General features: G+C 37.7%; 4 protein-coding genes and 1 long non-coding RNA gene across 27 annotated transcripts; 3 read left to right on the top strand and 2 right to left on the bottom strand.

The window, feature by feature from the left end:
• The first annotated feature begins 240 nt into the window (after positions 1–240).
• On the top strand, positions 241–2636 carry LOC108615807 (uncharacterized). Its single transcript, XM_018010597.2, has 5 exons — positions 241–377; positions 441–591; positions 699–845; positions 908–1045; positions 1262–2636. Exons 1-5 carry the CDS (start codon positions 259–261, stop codon positions 1436–1438), a joined length of 732 nt encoding a protein of 243 aa, XP_017866086.1. The 5' UTR covers positions 241–258; the 3' UTR covers positions 1439–2636.
• Positions 1535–8925, top strand: Csgalnact (Chondroitin sulfate N-acetylgalactosaminyltransferase). 13 transcript variants are annotated; one of them, XM_089470308.1, is made up of 6 exons: positions 1535–1616; positions 3404–3520; positions 6694–7795; positions 7851–8002; positions 8063–8362; positions 8430–8925. In XM_089470308.1, exons 3-6 carry the CDS (start codon positions 6721–6723, stop codon positions 8562–8564), a joined length of 1662 nt encoding a protein of 553 aa, XP_089326434.1. In that variant the 5' UTR covers positions 1535–1616; positions 3404–3520; positions 6694–6720; the 3' UTR covers positions 8565–8925. The 13 variants fall into 13 exon arrangements, with proteins under 13 accessions (XP_089326434.1, XP_089326439.1, XP_089326432.1 ...); XM_089470313.1 differs by having other exon boundaries at positions 1541–1616; positions 3419–3520; XM_089470306.1 differs by having other exon boundaries at positions 1549–1629; positions 3341–3520.
• On the bottom strand, positions 2496–6520 carry Syb (Vesicle-associated membrane protein synaptobrevin). Of its 8 annotated transcripts, XR_016270309.1 has the most exons (6): positions 6322–6520; positions 4919–4996; positions 4339–4676; positions 3039–3284; positions 2865–2983; positions 2496–2771 (listed from the first exon to the last, which is right to left on the bottom strand). XR_016270309.1 is itself a non-coding variant. In XM_018010601.2 (4 exons), the coding sequence occupies exons 2-4, from the start codon at positions 4963–4965 to the stop codon at positions 2698–2700; spliced, it is 459 nt and encodes a 152-aa protein (XP_017866090.1). In that variant the 5' UTR covers positions 4966–4996; positions 6322–6519; the 3' UTR covers positions 2496–2697. The 8 variants fall into 8 exon arrangements, 6 of the variants coding, with proteins under 6 accessions (XP_017866090.1, XP_017866091.1, XP_017866094.1 ...); XR_016270308.1 differs by lacking the exon at positions 2865–2983; XM_018010601.2 differs by lacking the exons at positions 2865–2983; positions 3039–3284 and having other exon boundaries at positions 6322–6519.
• Positions 8926–9483: 558 nt separating the features above from the next.
• Positions 9484–15248, top strand: LOC108615808 (uncharacterized). 4 transcript variants are annotated; one of them, XM_089470315.1, is made up of 5 exons: positions 9484–10602; positions 12581–13124; positions 13186–13252; positions 13604–14044; positions 14211–15248. In XM_089470315.1, the coding sequence occupies exons 1-5, from the start codon at positions 10585–10587 to the stop codon at positions 14434–14436; spliced, it is 1296 nt and encodes a 431-aa protein (XP_089326441.1). In that variant the 5' UTR covers positions 9484–10584; the 3' UTR covers positions 14437–15248. The 4 variants fall into 4 exon arrangements, with proteins under 4 accessions (XP_089326441.1, XP_017866087.2, XP_089326443.1 ...); XM_018010598.2 differs by having other exon boundaries at positions 13186–13294; XM_089470317.1 differs by having other exon boundaries at positions 14185–14380.
• Positions 15249–16818: 1570 nt separating this feature from the next.
• Positions 16819–19391, bottom strand: LOC149268437 (uncharacterized). The gene is made up of 2 exons (XR_016270312.1): positions 17382–19391; positions 16819–17321 (listed from the first exon to the last, which is right to left on the bottom strand). It is a non-coding gene; the product is annotated as an uncharacterized LOC149268437 (long non-coding RNA).
• Between the last annotated feature and the right edge of the window lie 379 nt (positions 19392–19770).

Below are 19770 nucleotides of genomic sequence, written 5' to 3'. Positions count from 1 at the left end.
CATTAGGAGGTGTGGTAGATAAAGTGTCGCAAATTATAGATACGATGGATCTCATCAGGTTCGACTCCTGACAATTCTGTATATGTTTCAAGTACTCGGGGTATATCGTAGTCGGATACTATCGGCATGTTTCTAACCAGAGCTAGCGTTTTCTTATCTGTTTAGATTTTGAATTTCTTGTTGGCGTTGAACTTAATACTAAAATTGGATAGTTGCTTTCAAAAATAAACAAAATTAAAATTAAAATATTATCCACAAATGGATCTCAGTGAGAGTGCAGCTAAGATATCTGTCAAAAAAAAGCTGAAGAAAACGTATATTGTGACGATATTAATGCTGTTACTCGGCCAATTTCAGGTCATAATCGTAATGGAGATGTGAGCACGAGACTTAGTTTGATCAAATTTTCCGCCGAATTCTAATTCTAATGTCTCCTGCAGTGACCCACTGAAGCGGTTTCTCATGAAGCATTACTATGTGAGCTTGCTGCACTTTTTTGTCAGCTTCATATCGATACAGCTGTACGTGTTCTTCTATCACATTCTGGAGAGAAAAGCAAAATGGAAGCGTTTCGTAGCCGGAATCTGGACGGTAAGCAAAAGAGAGAAGTTAGAATAGAGACATGATTAACACTTAGCAATACTACTTCTGCTGCTCTATTTCTCTCTCTCTCTCTCTCTCTTTTTCTAACGCTATAGTACGAGGTAAACACCATTTCGATAATGAAGCCCGCTAAAGCAGCTCCCTATATTTGCCTCATCACATCCTGGGTGCTCACCTTCATTATCATGGCCATCAGTGTGTTCTACGGCAATTGTGCCATCAAGCATAAACGTGGACTCTTCGTAACTACATCTAAGTATCTCTATATATATTAATACCATGTTGATTTCCCCCATTTTCACAGGTGTCACGCCACAATGTGATACGCTGGAGCGAGCGCATCTATGTGCTGACATGCTTTGGCATCATCATCTGTGCAGAAATGAAGCGCATCACTATTGAGTTTCCGGCGCTCCTTATTTATACCATCATATCAAATGTTGTAAGTGCCAGCCAAATCACACTAGCTTTATATAGGTCTCGAATATTTTTAATTGAGCCTATCTTACTATAAGATAAGATTATATCTAAAATTAAGTTTCAAGCTGATTCAAAGTTTTTGTTGCTAGATTTCTTTTTAAATTTAAAAGTCAGCTGGAGTTATTTGATATATTGAAAATCCTATGCTGTATTGTCCCCATTCTTATCTTTGTTGCAGTTTGTAATTATATTTGCTGCCTCGATACGAAAGCCGAAATTTTATCAAGTTGACGAGATCGCTGATCATATACTCATTGGACAGCTGTACTATCTGAACTTCTTTGCCCTCTACATGAGCTATGTGTGGACGACGGCAGCTGGCATCGAGTTGGCCAAATGGGATCTAACGTTCTGATAGCCATCCGTTCGGCTGGCTGACTAGTTGGCAGTGTTGCCATTTCCACATTGATACAGCGCATGCACCTCTAAAAGGTCTCAGCAACAGCTGTTGCACAAACACGCCTACACACACACGCGCACAAACTCTGCTTCCATTTAGTTCAGGAACGACGTTGTAAATACAAATTGGAAAGGTTTTGTTGCCTGGTGCTGATTGTAATTGTTTTTCCTCCCAGAGGACGAGGATTCATCGAAAAATCCTCGCGTTCTGTTTAAAACTGATTTGTGCACCAGATTTTAAGCTTCCGTTCGTTACGCATTTGCAACCCGATTATTACAGGATTCTTTCTCGTTCTCGTCCGCGTATTAGTGTGTTTTGGGGCGTCCTTGTCGTAGTTTTTCGTTGCTTAAAATCGATAATAACAAAAAATGAAACACAGAAACGGTTTTCAATGCCTAAATAAAACATTTGTTACCAAGATTTTGTAGATTGAATATGTAAATATTATTTCACGTCAATTTGTGTACAAAATGTTCGCGCGATTCATTCAAGCGAATTTCTGTCGCACACACGAGTACAATAACAACGAAATTATATCAAATACATGCCATTTCATATAGAAGTGTAATTACAAATATATAAATATATATATATAAATTTATGTGTATAAGTGTATAATAGATCTATACAGATATATATATCCATAAATATATAATAGCCATATAAAAAGTGTGATTGTGTGCGTGTGAAAGTGTATGTGTGTGTGTGGCTTTAAGTTATAAACAATTTTTTCTTTCTGTTTTTTTTAATACATGTGCTAAGTGCCTTAGTCTTAGCTAGGCTAAACGTGTAAACAGTTAACATTCAATTTGTGCCGGAATAAGAGACTGCTTAATGGATAAAGGAAAACTAACACACACACAGACACAGACATACGCAACACCTGTGCGTTGTTGTTGTTGTTGTTACATAAATTTGTTACAATACATGTGTGATTTTTTTTTTTTTTTTACATTTAAGATTAAAATGTTTATAAATAACAATCTGTGTTAAGTGTTTTATGTTGGTTTCATTCTTTTTTTTTTTTTTTTTGCAATTTTTGTTTTTGTTATTTGTTTTAGACACAGTTTTCATTGTGTTAAATTGAATTGAATTGTTGCGCTTAAGGCCAATGCGAAGAAGGCAGCAGCAAGTCCTCTATCAGAAATTGCCACACAGTTGCTGTTCGTTGTCTTCGATTCCAGGATACTTGTGCTTGCTTGTTGGGGTTCCATCTAATGGGGTGCCTCGGTCACGGATTTTGTGACATGATCGCTGCTGCTGCTGCTGCCGGAGGGCAAAGCGCATACTGTAAAAATGTCAGGCAAAAGAAACGGGTTGATTAGGGCATAGAACTTCAGTTAGACACTGAGCTGCTGCTGCTGCTGTTGTCTCCGCTTACATTCTCACACATAGTGTATGTATATTTACAGTTACAGCTACAGTTATGCTGGGCAAAGTCCATAGCTCTTAAAATTAACTACACACGATTGTTTAGCAAAGTAATCTTTCGCTTAGCATCTAGGCAAATAAAGAGCTAATTAGCACATGGAGCACAGGCAACGAATTGTTTTACCTTTTTTGCTTAAACTAAAATTTTGTTCTACACACACACACACACATATGGATGAGCTGTGTGTGCACATGTATATATACATATATATATATATATGTATATGTGTTTCTAAATACGTGTAGCTGATGTTGTTGATAGCCTTAGAATTATGCGTATGTATTGGATAAGCGCAACAAGTTGCCCTGCTGCATATTATTTTTGCTTTTGCTTTTACTTTTTCTTTTGTTTATCAATTGTAAATCGACACTGCAAGTAAATAAAAGTGGAACATTGTTGATAAGTTGGCATTCGATGGGGGTTAGTTGTGTGCCGTATAGTGCAAACGCCGGTTAAATCGAGTGAAATATATAAATATATAACTTCAGCCATCACCCAGACAGACAAACGTTAAATTGAGAGGAGCAAATTGATATCTCTTGAGCAATCCGCCCACAGACAGGTGACAAATGTGTGATAAGAACAATTCATAGCCAATTCCAGAGGTAAGTGCATACCATATATACTATATTATAAACTATTTTTAGGTATATAGTATTATGAAATATATTTAAGTGCTTTGAGTTGGATTTGACTTCTAGTATTCTAATGAGTCTCTGACTAAAAGATGAGAGTACGCCTAAACTGACAGACTATGTAGTGCGTATTGAAGCAGATAAACATGGGGGCAAAGCAACTTCTTATCAAGACTGTACATACAATAAATGTAGAATTTGAGACGCTACTTCTAGACATTGCACAAGTGTGTTTGCATAGAAACTAATTTTTAAATACATTTAGATATCAGAACACTCTAGTATTCTATCCATTATATAAGTCTGCATATATATAAACCTTTCACAAATTATTAAATATATACATATTGATATCGAACTCAATTTCTAAGCAAATGGAAGACACAAGTGAAGCTAAGTTTAGGCATATGAATATATGCATTTTTGTGTCAAAGCGAACTCTACTTCTAGACATGTTTCCCTCTCTATATAGTATATAAATGCTTTACAAATTAGGTGATAACAATGCAATGTGTAGGTGATAACAATTATGTGCTTATGTATACAACTTAAATATAAATCTGAGTAAAATGCAGGCATAAGTTGATCAGCTCAAAGCTATTTTAAGCGTACATTAAACCTTTTCATTTAACTTAATATTAGAATACAGATTAAATACACTTATAAATAGATATGAAGCATTATTACAAAGCAGCTCAAAGCCAATTAGTTTTTTTTAAAGCAGTAGATTGATTATATAGCATTGTGAGCAAAGCATAAGCATGCAATTTCAGATCGATAGGTCTTACCTATTATAATGATCAGCAAGACGACGGCAATGACGCCGAGAATGATCATCATCTTCATGTTGGCCCACCATTGTTTGCGCTTCAGTTTGCCCGCCTGCTGTTCGAACTGTGAGGCGCCCTGCTCCAGCTGATCGGCTCGCTCGCCCAGCTCCGATAGTTTCTGATCACGTTCGAGCACCTTCTCGACATTGACGCGCATTATGCCCACCACTTCGTCCACTTTGGCCTGTGTCTGCTGCAGGCGTTTCTGTGCAGCATTGTTGTTGCTGTTGGCCGGGTCGTTGTAGATGTTGTAGTTGGATGACGATGCATTCGGCGGCGGCGGAAGTATGGGAAAACTGTATAATATTATATATGTGGTGGCAGGCGAAGTAATATTGCGATAAAGTGCCACGCACGAATGCCATGCCCTGACGATTCGATTGGAATGCATTCACCATAATTGGATGCTATGACATCAGAGCTACGCAGTCGGCTTAGAGGGTCTGGCATTTGTGCGTTGCGCTTCTCAATTTCAATTTCAATTGTCCGTGCTGGGGCTCGTCGAGCTCTAGATCCAGCTTTTGGACGGTTTACTTACTCATTGTTGTTGGAACCGGAAGGTGCGGGCGCCTCGTTATTCTCCATCTTTGTGCTTGCTTAAAATGTGCTTTCTGCGCTGCGAAATAACGAACAATGAGCAAATATTAAACAGAGCATTCTTTGTTTAAAATTGAGAGCATTGTAATCGATTGATTGACTACTATATACCCTAGCTAATTGGTGGATTGCTCAATTAGCTGTAGAAACAAATTTATATACGAGCCATACTACATCACATTCTTTAAGTCTGAGTCAGATAGTGGAAAAAATTCAGTTCATGTAGGGAAATGAGAAAGCGACACAGATTGGAATAGAGTTTATGGTGATTCAAGGTCTTTCAGCTGAATACAAGGTAAATCGCAACTTATAGAAAGTAAATAATTTACATACAAAATAAAAACTAATTTATAAGAAATTTTATAAAAGAGTAGATTCTCCTATATTCGTATTTACATATGTATTTGTATATATAATATTCTTTGCCATCCAAAGATTGCGATTCAGTTTGTTGAGCGATAATTGCGTTTATATTATATAAAATAATATGACGAGAGTTAGTTGTTAGTTCCAACTGAAAGGTCTAAGAGTTCGCTGCGCTTAATTAGTTATACTCTGTATAGGAGAATATAGAGTATAGCCGCTCTAGTTCGAACACATATTTAATGGTATAAGGAAAATAAATAAAATGCATAATTAATATTCATTCAACCCATTTATAAAGGGGCACAGCGTATATTAATAAATTGTATACATTGAGAATTTCCGCGATTCTCAAGATACGAATCAATTAATTGCGGTGAGCGCAGATATACACAAATATACACAATCACTCAAGCACACATACACATACTCGCATTCTCACATACACGCACGCAAATCAAGAGCTGCACACACTTAAAATCTGCGATTAACAAAGTTAAACACACACACACATGCACACGCACCGAGTCACAATACACACAAACACAGAACTACATTGACAAGTAGAAGTACATCTTATCTCTGCAATATTTTGTCCAGTACGAAATGAATCATAGAGTTTCCGAACTTGGGCTAGCACAAAAATAGTGATGAGGGACAAGCGGTTAAAACGCTGCTTGGTCACACTGCTGAGATCTATTTACTGTTCGCAATACAAATAATAGTTGTAAATATTGGAGTTAACTGCGCTTCAACTGCTAATTTGACTTGAATGCTTTCACTGCAAGTAATTAATGAAATGCATTAAGCTGACCCACTGAACCGTGACTCTTCACACTGACGCACCAAACAGTGACAGAAGTGCCAGCTCTAGGAGCACCAAAAAACTTGTTGCTCGTTGAATTTTTCGCAGCCGCCTGCCAACGCACAATATTTACATTGCTCTGTCGGCCTCGCCCTATTTAGCCCAAGTACACTCACCTGGAATACGTTTGTGGTGCGTTTGTACAGCTGTTTTTGGTCCGTTTGAAAGTTTGATGTTTCTCGGATTTTAATTTTCTTTTGATTTTGATTAATAGAAAATCAGTAAGGCAACGTTGTGTTTTGCTTGACAATTTTTACAGGCTGTTAATGAAAAAATGGTGCTTGTTGCTGGTTGCCGAACAGAAATGTAATCAACAGTGCGTTCGACATCGACGCATTTTTGAGCAGTCGTAACAGGTCATGTAAATAGCAGCACTGTTATGAATAACATTGCGTTAAGCTCCGACGCACTTTTGAGTAGTTTTTGACAGTCTGGCAGCACTGTCATTATTTAATTGGCGAATAATTTGAACTTTATAAATATTTCAGCAATGATTGCCAAATGTAACATGGAAAATGCATAACTCACTGGCCTCCAAGTTGCTAGTGCGACTACTGTTGCTTTTTGCGCTAGTAACTGTTATTTCGATTGTGATCCTATCAAAATGGGGCTTTGATGAGTTGACCTCGCAGACGGACAAAGATTCACCGCCCAATCCCAGCGAGACAAATGGCTACACCTACGCACTGAGTTCGCGGGATGCGGAAATAGAGCGTCTCAAGCACGAGGTGCTCACGCTACGTGCTCAACTGGTGCTGCTGCAGAGCAATCGCAGCAACAATGGGCTGGCAGGCCGGTTGCCCTTGCAAGGCAGCGGTTACTTCTCCTCCTCCGTGTCCGCCTCCTCCTCTGTCAACAACAGCAGCAGCAGCAGCAATAATAGCAACTCGCATCTGCATCAGTCAGACACCACAATCGCCTCTCTGACGCACCACTATGACTGTAGCAGCTATATACGCAAACAGGTGGGCGCCGCTGAGATACTGCACGGGCTGCCTCTCAACAATGAGTACGAGATGATACCCTTCAATCACTTCACCTTCACGCGCGTCTATCCCATTGATCTGGGCCTGGGCAAACGTGTCGTGGAGAAGCCCATTGGCTATAGGCGTCGCGATCTCTTGGAGGCTGTCAACAAGGCCCTCGAGAGCCTCAATCGCAATCATACGGCGCGTGCCAGAGCCAAGGGACTCCCAGTCAGCGAACTGGGCCGTTACACGCTGGATGACTTTGTCGAAGGCATCTACCGCACGGAGCCCACAACGGGCAGCCAATACGAGCTGTACTTCCAGAGCATCAAGCATCAGACAACTGTTGTGCGCAAAGCGCTCATCATGCGACCCTTTGCTCCGCTGCAGACGGTGCAGCTGTCCGAAGTGCCCGCCAGCCCCACTATACATGTCATCGTGCCACTCGCTGGACGCCTGCGCAGCTTTCGCAGCTTTGTGCAGATGCTGAACAAACTGGCGGATCAGCGACTGCACCTCGTCGTCGTCTACTTTGGCGAGGCGGGTCTTAAGGAGGCGCAGCTGATTGCAGGCGGTGCTAAGCGCGTGCAGCTCGTGGCCTTGAACGAGACATTCAGCCGGGGTGAGTGACAGCTACAAGGATCTCTCTTAGACAACCAACTAATATCTCTTTACAGCCAAGGCCTTGCGACTGGGCGCCGAGCACATTCAGCCAGAGGCAGCAAAGGCAATGCAGCAGGACCCGTTGCTCTTCATGTGCGATGTGGACATTGTGTTTACAGCCAAATTTCTGGAGCGCTGTCGCTGGAACACGGCGCCTGGAAAGAAGGTGAGTGGAAGTAGAGAATAAAGTAGAAAGGGAATTGGTCTAACTAGTTTCCACTTGAAGGTCTACTATCCCGTGGTATTTAGCCTCTACAATCCGCACGTTGTCTACACGCTGCAGGGCAAAGCGCTGCCCAGCGAGGAGGAGCAGCTGGTCATCTCCAGAGATACGGGCTTCTGGCGTGACTTTGGCTACGGCATGACCTGTCAATACCGCTCGGATTTCCTACAAATACGCGGCTTTGACGAGGAAATCGTTGGCTGGGGCGGTGAGGACGTGATGCTCTATCGCAAATATGTTCGATCGAAAATTAAGATCGTAAGGGCAACAGATCCGGGCATCTTTCATCGCTGGCACACAAAGGTGAGCGGTATGGAGTAGTCCCCTTGCTAAACCAATGCTAAGTGATATTTGTGATTTGCTCTTCCAGATCTGCACGGGTTCGCTGAGCGCGGATCAGTATCGTGCCTGTATACGTTCGCGTGCATTGAATGAGGCATCGCATGCCCAGTTGGGTTTTCTGGCCTTTCGGGACGAGATTGCCGCCGCAATGGCCCACTCGTGATATCCTTAAGGGCATTCAGGCCTCTGCCTACCATACCATATAGTTAGCCACAAAGTGACAATAACTTGTATTTAGCCAATCGTTGAACTAGCATAATTGTTGAATCTGTTTCTTAGATGCCTAGACAATTAACTAATACTTAAACTTAACTTTACTCTGTAAACGTCTGCGTAATCGTATGACGAATTGTTCTTCCATGAAGCAAACTAGATGCAATCTTAAACAAAAACAACAACAAAACACAAGCAAACGAGAAATACAAACCAAACATATTTAGCATATTGTATCATATACCTATATATATATATATATATATATACATATAAACTGCGTCTGCTCGCATTAGATAAACAAAATTAAATCGTTTAATTAAACTTGTCGCCGTTGTAAATTTTATAGATGCGCGGACTTATGCGAGTTGAGTTGAGTTGAGCTGAGTTGAGTGAATGCCAACGACCTCCATTTGGGGTTCAGTGCACATGCAGACGACGTAACAGAAGAAGAAGAAGCAGAAGATGACGTCGCCAAACAGCCGCAGGAGCAGCTGTGGGCTTTTACTTCACTCTAGCGTAAAGTTCAAATGATATTTTTACCAGATTCGTAATGCTGCTCTAGCCGAGAGCATTCCAGCTATCACAATCTCTTTGTTGAGCTTAGACATGGAAGTTGAGTATTTTATTTGGATTATTTTTTAGAATATAGCTTATATAGACATATCTATCTATAATTATTTTTTGTGTAATCTGAGGTAGTCTAAAAATGTTAGATAAATGAAGGAAATTAATAAAAAAATAAATATTAATTTATTTACATAACATATTTACTCTTTGGTATTATCGTTTCTTGTCTCTTGACTCGTTCCTACTCCGCATTTTTGTCCTTTAACTCTTCTCATTTTTCTTGTGTTTGTTTCTTCCCTTATGCTGCCCTCTCTTCATAATTTATTTATGTAGCTTCTCATCCCATCTATTTCTTCTGTTCTCTATTCCTGCCTTTTTCTATAGCCAATTCGTTAAGGTCATCTCAATCTCTCTCATTAAAATATCGCCGCTCTATGCAATTCTCATTCAGTATATTCTTCATTATTTATGATCATAAGAGCATACAGCAGTGTCATCTGTAGATCTACTACATATATTAAGTGATTCCATCCGGTGGTCTTGTTAAGCTTTGTGCCTAAACCCTTTTCATGGTCACGGTCTTGGGTTATGTAAGAGCCGAAAAATGAATTTGAATCTAGCGCAATTAGCAAATGCTAATTTCACGCCTTTAATCCAAGATTTATCCAGTCGATGTGAGTCAGAGACTTGGAAGGAATTCGCATTGGCCATTACGCAATGCACGAGAAACAGCAACGAGGTGTATTAATTAGCCGCCAAAAAATAATGACAGGTAGGTGGGTGCGCAACAAAACATCCTCCTGTCATTCTACGAATGCCAAACTGACCATGAAAACCACGAAAACTGATTCACAATGCCGACTCTGTGTCGATTCCCATTCAGGCTGGCTTTTGGCCCGCACCCAAGGTGTTGTTGCAGGTGAAGTGACAAAACGGCGCCACAGCCACACTCACACTCACACACACACACAGTCGCAGCCACAGCCACAGTCGCAGCCACAGCCCCAGCTTTAACGAAATGCCAACACCTCAACCACGAATACCAGGGCTTATTTAGATCTACATAGAGCATAGCCCCCGCCACCCGCCAGCTCCACATCTCGCTTCAGTGCGTCTCTCTGTGTGAGTTTTTCGAGCTCGGTTTCGGCTTTGGTTCTAGCTCCAACGAATTTCAAATAAATACCCGTGCCACAGGGCTGAGCAGCACATTCGTGTTTTCAATTCTGTTGCCAGCGACACGTTAAGCAATACACACACACTCACATATAAATCATCTGTTCGAGAGCGCGCCAGGATTTGGGAGCTCAGCTCTCTAAAGTTTCAGTACACCACGTGGCCAAGTAAATAGAAAAACATTTGTGCAAGTGATAAAGTGAACCAAAAATAAATATAATAACAAAATGCATGTGCTACAATTGGTGAGTTTTAAAATATTTGGGAAATATTAAAAGAAATAAACTTGTGAAATAAAACAGTCTAAACATATTTACAATTTAATACTACAGTAATATTAGTTTTTGATAGTTTGGAAAATTAAAAACTATTTATCAAAAATATTTGCAAAATTTATAAATGATCCAAAAAGTTGTAAGTCCTTGAGCATCAATATTTGGTCAATATAACAATATTATAAAAAAAAAAAAATTATGTATAAATATAACAAAATATGTATAATAATACAAAATAATTTAAAGTATATACATACATAAAGTGTAAACAAATTTTTATTGTTCGATAATTATTATTATAAAATATACCAGATTTTTTATATGTTGATTATTATTATTATTATTATTATTATTTTTGTTAATAATTCCAAGCAAGGCATATAAATTTACCAAACTATTTAAAATATTTAATTTTGTTTTCTTTTTTTTTTTTTATTTATTTTTTTATTAATAATAATGATAGTAAGAATAATGAAATTAAGTAGATGAAATGTATTATGGAAACCGGAGACAGGCTTTGTTTTTATAAGTTTAAAATTTTTATTAGAAGTTCTGTCTTAATTAAATAATTAAATCAGAGTAATAGAATCTTTTATACAAGGGAGGAGCGATATTAAAATTGTAAAATATAATTTTTACACAACCAAACATATAGAAAGAATTAAAGCCCTAACCGAGACTCATAGAAGCAAAATAAAATACATAATTTTTATGCCCTGAACCCATTGAAAATAAAAAATTTGGGTAAAATTATTATTAATCTAAACTAAATAGAACTACCTAGAACTAACTAGAGTTAGCTCAGGTAAGCCGATACAGACACAACTAAGAATTTAGATCTTATTAAATTTGTTAAATTATGTCAATCTATATGTAGTTTACACGCACAGAGTCTAATCATCACAGAGACTTTATAAAATTTAGAGCTCGTCTACAGATAACTCCAAATCGTAGGTCACTTCAGTAGTCGTTATATGAGCATATCGCTGACTTACGCATTGTGCAATGAGTTTGCAAAGAACTCACGCATAACTGTTGCTCTATGATGTAATATGTATAGAAATTCCATGGAATATTATGTAAATGGCATATTAATGTTAAAGTCCCTGCCAAAAATATGCTTACCGTTAATAGTTAGTAGAAAATTCGTATACATATATATAATATATGTATATAATTATTCTAATAAAGAGTGCACACAAGTCACGAACTCGAGATTCAGCGATTGGCCAGTTTTGGTTTTTTTTTTTTTTTTTTTTTAATATTTTTTATTTTTGGTTAAAGCCAACCCCGCCAAGCGGAAGTTGTTCCTGATGCTTGACTAACAAAGCGTAGCGGAGCAGCTCGCCAGCATATATTCATGATTAACTCTTTTAGAGAGTGAGAGAGAGGGAGATATTGAGACAGAGAGAGGGTGAAGTGGACAAGTGAACTTTATGATTCCAGCCATGAATGAAAATAAAATGATGTCAATGCTATTTTATGAATATATGAATATGATTTTTGGGCTGTGCGCTTTAATTAGTATAGTTCCATCTATTATTATTACTTGAACTTCTATTAGTATGTGGGAGGTGTCGGCTGCCATTTGAGCCCTAATCTATGCTCTATTATTGCATAATCGAAGCTAGCTGGCCAGAGCTACAGACAGCCAAACTCACTCGCTCGCTCGGTCGCTCGCTCGCTCGCACCGTCCATTGATCATATTTCACGCTCACTGCGGACGAGTGTCCATATTTTTAATGATCATAATGACGCTGCTGATGATTTCTACACATATGGCTTTGTATTTCGAGCAGCACTTTGGCAGTACTTTCGTCAATTATGATTGGAGGCTGAGGGCTTTAGCCCAGTTGGTCGCTGGACTGTGAAATCTATCCATAAACAATCAGCTAATGATCACGCAACTTCAAACTCTCAACTGTGAACTCTTTCGACTCTTTTGCAGCTGCTCTGCCTGGCCGTTGTCTGTGTCCAGGCGTCGTCGCGCGGACCTGAGGCGCGCAGTGCCACGCCCACTGCCAATGACAGACGGGTGACAGCGGGCTCTGCCGGAGTCCTGGACTCAGTGCTACGCGGCAATGGCAAGAGTCGCCAATCACGCTGCGTACGCTGCTATGAGGATCGCTACTACAGCACCGATCGTTATGGCGGCGGAGATCGCTATGGAGGCGCGGATCGCTATGGCGGCGGGGATCGCTATGGCAGCAGCGATCGCTATGGCGGTGGCTACTCGAGTCGCAGTGGCGATGATCCGCGCAGCACCTGGTACTACTATGATCGTTACGAGGATCGCGGCAGAGATCGCGACTCGGACAGATACTATGGGCGCGATGATCGTTATTCGCCACGCACCTACGATCGCTACGAGGGCAGAGGATACGACGATTACTATAGGCGAGGCTCTTCCGGCTATGATCGCGGCTCCGGCTACGGTTACTCTGGCTACGACAGCCGAGATCGTTACTATGGCGATCGTGACAGTTCGCGCGGTGCGTAGCGATGCAGCTTCGGTTAAGTTCAGCTCTAATTTTTAATCAATTCAATTTGCAGATCGGTATTATGATCGCTCACGTACCGGCTATGACAGATACGATCCCTACGATCGCTACTATTCAAGGTATGATTTTCGCAACTATCGTCCATGGGATGAGACCTACAGGTATCGCTATCCTGCTCTACTACTCTTATTTCCTTGTTTACGTTTTGATTTCATTTTTGTATTGTGTTGTCAAATCTAACGCTCTTGCTCTCTTGCTTACATACAACAACAACACCACAACAACAACTACAACAACAACTACAACAACAACAACACGATCAACAACAACGTTAACCAAACACACAAAACACCACAACAACATGAACTCTGGATACTCTACGCCAAATACGATTATGTGGATTTAATTGCACTTGAACCTCACCCACTCTCCTGTTCTGTACCACTTGTAATCTGCACCCACGCACCCAGAGGCCAGTCGGGCTTCGATAATTCAGGCCGTGGCTATTATTTCGCTAGGGATGACGACGATCGTCGCTCCGGCGCTCTGCCTGTCTACGATCGCGAGCGCGGCCAATCGTCCGCCTCTGCCCCGCCCTGCGGCCACCTGATCAGCAACTGCCCGTACGGTGATCGCGGCGGCACCAAGGTCTCCTCCTCGGCCATCGACAGCGACGGCTATCGCGGCGGCCACACCACAGTCATGGGCAAGCCCAGTGGCCAGAGCGGCTGGACATATCTGGGCGATCAGGACAAGCCGAGCCCAATGGGCGGCAGCCATAGCGGTGGTGGTGGTGGTGTTGGTGGTGGTGGAGGTGCTGCTGGTGCTGGCAGTGGCAGCTCAGCGGGCGGTGCGAGCAGCAGCAGCTCAGGTGGCGGCGGTGGTCGTGATAGAGAGCGTGATCCACAGAGGTAAGTTGCAGTGGGTGCAGAGTGGCCACAGCTGAATAACTCTTCGTACCTCACCCACTCTCCTCGATCGTTTTCGTTTACTTGAGTAGATGATTAGTAGCATGCGATGCTGTGCGGAACTGTAAAAATCATTAAGATAGGCTTGCTCTCTTGTCGCCCCTTGTAGCTCTTCCTATGGTGGCCGACCACGCCCTCTAGGCGGCAGTTATCTGTTCGACCGGGACAGCAATGCGGTCCCCGAGAGCCCGACCGATCCAGCCGGCTCAAATGGTGATGGTGGTGGTAATGGTAGCGCCCAAATGCCAGCAGCTGCGGCCCAAACGGCGGCCAAGCCCAGCGAGTCCCAGGCCGATCCCGGCCAGGACACGCAGACGAAGGCAGCGCAGCAGTGACTGCAACGCAGCAGCCGCCTTGTAGGCGTGGCTTAACATAATCTCTATCTATTTATGTGTCTAATTCCTAAGCTACAATTATAAAGTATTTATGCCCACGACTTTGCAACTTGCTCAATAAACAATTCAAAAGATTCTCAAAATGTATGATAATAAAACACGAGATATATGTATTGGAAGTACAGTTTATTCATAAAATAGTAAATGCTGGCGGCGTTAAGCGCTCAGGACTTATGAATTACAGTAAAGAGAAGCCCAATTTGAAACGATTGGCTATTTAATTAGAGCTAAGTATAAAAGTGAATATTTTGGGCCGGAAGCGAAATGAAAAACTAAAAGAGTTAAAAAATATATAAGAATGTAAATAAAATAAATAAAACTAAATAAAATAACAAAATTATAATAAGAAACAAATGCAAACTAAAGAAAATTAAAAAGTAACAAATAAAATTATAAAAATTGAATATAATTATTTTTAAAATTAAAAAAGTTTAAAATTATCAAAATAAAAATAATGTGAAATAAATATAAACTAAATAAAGTGCAGAGATAAGCAAACATAAAAAATAAGTTCATAAAAATTAAACAAATTGTAAATAATAAAGATAAATGAGAAGGAAGGAATAAAATATAAAATAAATATAATAAACAATAATATATATATATATAAAATATAATAAAAATAAATAATAAGGATAAATGAAAAGGAATAAATAAAAAGAATATAAATATAATAAAATATGTGAGATTAATGAATTTATCTAAAAAAACAGCATAAAATTAAATTAAAAAAAAAAAAAAAAAAAAAAAAATATAGAAAACTACAGAAAATGACACAAAATAGAAAACATAAAAAATAAATAAACTTACCAGTTATCTTTTGTAAGTCTTTGAGAACTAAGAAATATATATTCAAACCAAAAAAAAAATATATATAAAAGAAAATAAACAACAAAAAAATACATTTCCATTAAATTAAATTAGGAATATAAGGAAAACAAAAATTATAAAATAAAATTAAGAACGTAAAAAATAATATACATATTTTTTTAATATTTAAAATCAAACTATAAAAACTATATATAAGAAATAATTTCTTTTAATAATTTAAAACAAATCAATTTTTGGTATTGGCAAAAATAATAAATATATTGATGAAAAAATATTTAAAAATCAAGAAACTAAAAAAAATGAAATAAAATGAAAATAAAAAATTAATAACTATAAAAAATATAATAAAAAATCAAAAATTAAATTATTTAATTTTTTAATAAAAAATTGAAAAATTAAATATAATTTATATCAAGAAAAAATATTAAGAATTATAATCAAAAATGTAAGTATAAAATAAAAAAGTAGTAATTAAATACTGAAAAGTAAATAAATAAATAAAATAAAGAAAAATAAAACAAATATTTAAAATATGTAATAATAAATTTATGAAAAACAAATATTTGAACTTACCAAATTAAAAGTTTTAAGTAACTGAATTCAAAAAATTTTTAACAGACAAAATAAAATGAAATAAAAAACTTACCAATTGAAAATGTTGACGTAACCAAAAACGAAGGCAAATTAATCAAATTTAAATCAAAAACTTACCAAATTAAAATTGTAAATAAATGAAAAATTAAATGAAAACCTAAAAATTGAAAAACAAAACGAAACCCTTTTTTAAACGAACTTAAATCAATAACAAATTCATTTTCATAACAAAAACACGCCTGATATTGGCAATATAGATCGTTAAAAATTTCACAATTTTACATAGTTTACTTTTTTTTTTTTTTTTTTTTAATTTTTTATGATTACGAATTTTATATCTTTTTGTTTTTGTTTAATTTTTTTTTTGTTTGGAAATTTTTAACAAGCATATTGTTAGACCAACAAATTTATAGCTTTCATAACGAAAAAACAGCAACAAAACTGAAGAGAAAAATGAAACTAAAAAGGCACAAAAAATTGAAGTGCAAGTGGAAGATATTGTCGTAATGCCTCTCTCTGAATATAATGTATATTTAAGATATAGTTTTTTTTAAGATGATTAATGTTGGTTATGGTTGATATAAGCAACAAGTAAATGATCCGAGCTTCATTGCCAGCAATTCTCCAGATGCGATGTTTAATCTTTAAAGATGGGTTTTCTGGTTGTAGCTTGCGCTACGTTAGTTTGTAAGTAGATGGAATTTATTTATTTATCCATTTATATTGGAGTGATCCGTTTGTGAACTATCTGAATTTGTAGTTTCCGGAAATTGTAGTAAGTTGTGGAGATTTTAGTTGATTATTTGTTTATATATTTCGTTTGCGGTATTTTCTTGAAGATTCCTGAAGATTCTTGATTGTGGTTGTATATTTATTTTTTTTTTTTTTTATTAAAAATTTATTAAAAATTCAGATATGTTGTAGAATATTCCGGAAATTTCTGATAAAAATGGTCTTTTCTTATTTTTTGTTGTAATTTGTTGAATATTTGTATTATGTATAAATATATATAAGTATATATTATATATTCTTGTATATTATTATTTGCATTGCTTTTGCAGCGTTAGTTTGTTGAACAGTTTTATTGGTCTTGTTGAAGAAATTCTTTTATATGGTCCAGACATTTCTTTGTTATCTTTTGATCAACAATTTGTTTAAATTTGTAATATTTTTTCATTCATTTCCAGCGATCATGTTGTAAATTCCAGATATTTTTTTATATTTTGCAGAAGACTTTATACATTTGTTTAATGATTTTTCTTAATTATTTTGTTTAATTTTCTTGCATTTTCTTTGCAGCGATCTTTTTGTATAAATTCTACAAATTTGTATAGTCAATATTGTTAAAGAATTTCTTCATATTGATTATCTCTTCTTCAATCGCCTTCAATTTCGCGCAGCTATGGTTAAATTTGCTTTATTAATACAAGGCCCAACTCAAAGCCATTATATGTACTTACAGTATTTGCGATCACATGCAACTAGTGTTTAACTGTACTTGGAAGGGCCTCTCAAACTGGTTTAGTTTTAAACTGTACTTTAGAGACACTCAACTTGGGTTAGCCGCCACCAGCAGATGGTGGCGGCCCAGCGTTAATTCACTGTATAAAAGAACTTTTTTTTTTCGATTTAAAACTTTTGTTCTTCACTTTGTAAAACTCCAGAGAGAACTGTGCCGCCGCATGGATCAGTGCGAGTATTTATAGCTGAGCTGAAGTAAACAACCACCACGAAATGCAATAAAGGTTCCGCTCAACAATTGAAAATACTTTCGCACGCAGGCGTGCCCCGTTTTGCCGGTGGCCTGCGTGCCGTTAGGTCATAACAACGGAGGAGGGTTCAAGAAATACACATGTGTGTGTATGCTATATAGGGGAATGCATTGAAATGGTAATGTTTATGCTGGTATTCGAGATCCCTCGAGTCGTTAAGTGGTTGTGCTGGTGGTGGGTAAATGCCACCACCACCACAAGACATGCACACGCACAAGATCTATGAGCAGTTGGGGTGCCTGAGAACTGGGAACTGGGAGCTGGGAACTCGAGCAACCAGTTGATATCGTTTCACAGGGCCTATAAATCAGCCAAGATTTACACGAATTAGTTATCCTCGGAGCAAACTTCGAGAACTCCTTAACTTTCTCACGCTTGACTATGCGAACTAGAAACTGTGAAGGGTCGAGTTCGTTTTTTGGCAAGTTTTTAGGGTGCAGTAGATAGTAGGGTTGACATTTGGCTACCGGTGGGCAAGCGACTGACTTTTATGCTGGTTGCCCATGGCGAGTAGCTACTGTAGCATGCGGGTCAAACAGTGGGCTTCGCCGTGCAGCCGAGCAGCTGCTTAGCTGCCTACAAGCAATCGATACTAAGGTACGACATTATTAAATATATTCGACTCGAATGCTACTTTAACGATAAGCAAACTCTTATCAGTATACGAATGTGATAACACGCCCAATTTCATATTTAACCCAACCTGTTAATCAGTTCTCAATTGCCCGTCCACCGGTTGTGATCGCCAAGTGATTTTTGTATTTTCGGAGAATGTTTCGGCTGTCGTATCGACCGAGAGTGCAGCATGTCTTATGCCTTATGATATTTATTTATTTATATTTACTCTTGGAGCACTTTATACTTCAAGTGAGTGCTTCAATTGACATATATTTGATAGAGAAAATATTATCGACCATCTCTCTCACTCTCTCGCTGCATGACAACGAATATTTAAAAATAATTTTGTATGTTTAATGAAATGAAAAATTAATTAAAATGAATCGAAGCAAAATGCTTTTCTTATGGAATTAAAAGAAAATGAAAAAAGGCAAATAAACTGTTTAGCAGAGACAGCTCCAAAGCCAAAAGCAAAAGCAAAAGGAAAGAACGTGGAAAACGTTCAACTGCGGTCACTGCACAGTGGGCAAAGTGTTCATAAAACGTGTGTGCTTTTAGTAGTAGAATAAAATAAATATATATCAGAACATCAGATAGTAAACTCGATTTATAAATATTAAAAATTATGAAAACAAAAACAAATAAATAAAATATAGTAATAATAATAAAAATGAAAGAAAAACAAAAAATATATAAAGTTTTAACAATTAACAAATGGTCGGACAAACAAGATATTGGACATGGCGCAATACTAATATACTTGATTCATTTTCGTGAATGAGCATAAGAATAAATTTTGCAATTACTATTTAAAAAAAAAAAAATTAAATACTTAAATAAAATACTGAAATAAATAATATTAAAATTATTTATAACAAAAGAACACAAGATAATATAATTTCATATATTTTGGCATATCTAAACCAAGTCAAAAACCACTGTGCCACTTGGCATTGATAAACAACCAAATTAAATTTGTTCAAAAATCTGTAATATATGTACATATGTATGCATACATATCAAAAAATATATACAGATATATATGTATATCATATAATAATTATTTTCTTTTGGACAGCGTAGACAAATGAAATGTTTTGGATTGTATATTTGAGATATATGTTGAATTTGCAGTTAAAAATAGTTTAAATTTATACACATATACGTATACATATGTGTGTGTATGTGTATACATTTTTGCAGTCAGTGGGACACTCAAATGGAGAAACAAAACACACAATTTATAAAGTCGACTCATGTTAAAGTGAAGTGCGTTTACAAGCCACCTCATACACACACACACACATTCAAACATAGAAACACCCACTCATGCACACACAGCTACACACAGTAATAGGAAAAGCTATGTCGACGCTGACGCCGACTGCGCCGCCGACGTTTGCCGCCTGCTGATGACGCGGCGACAGCATTGCGAACGGCGCCAGTTTCATGCGAAACG

The sequence above is a fragment of the Drosophila arizonae genome, chromosome 5 (assembly GCF_054131065.1).
Source record: "Drosophila arizonae isolate 15081-1271.41 chromosome 5, UAZ_ARI_1.0, whole genome shotgun sequence".
NCBI lineage: Eukaryota > Metazoa > Arthropoda > Insecta > Diptera > Drosophilidae > Drosophila > Drosophila arizonae.
Note: the sequence above shows the minus strand (reverse complement) of the source record. Positions and strands in the feature narration are given on the sequence as shown.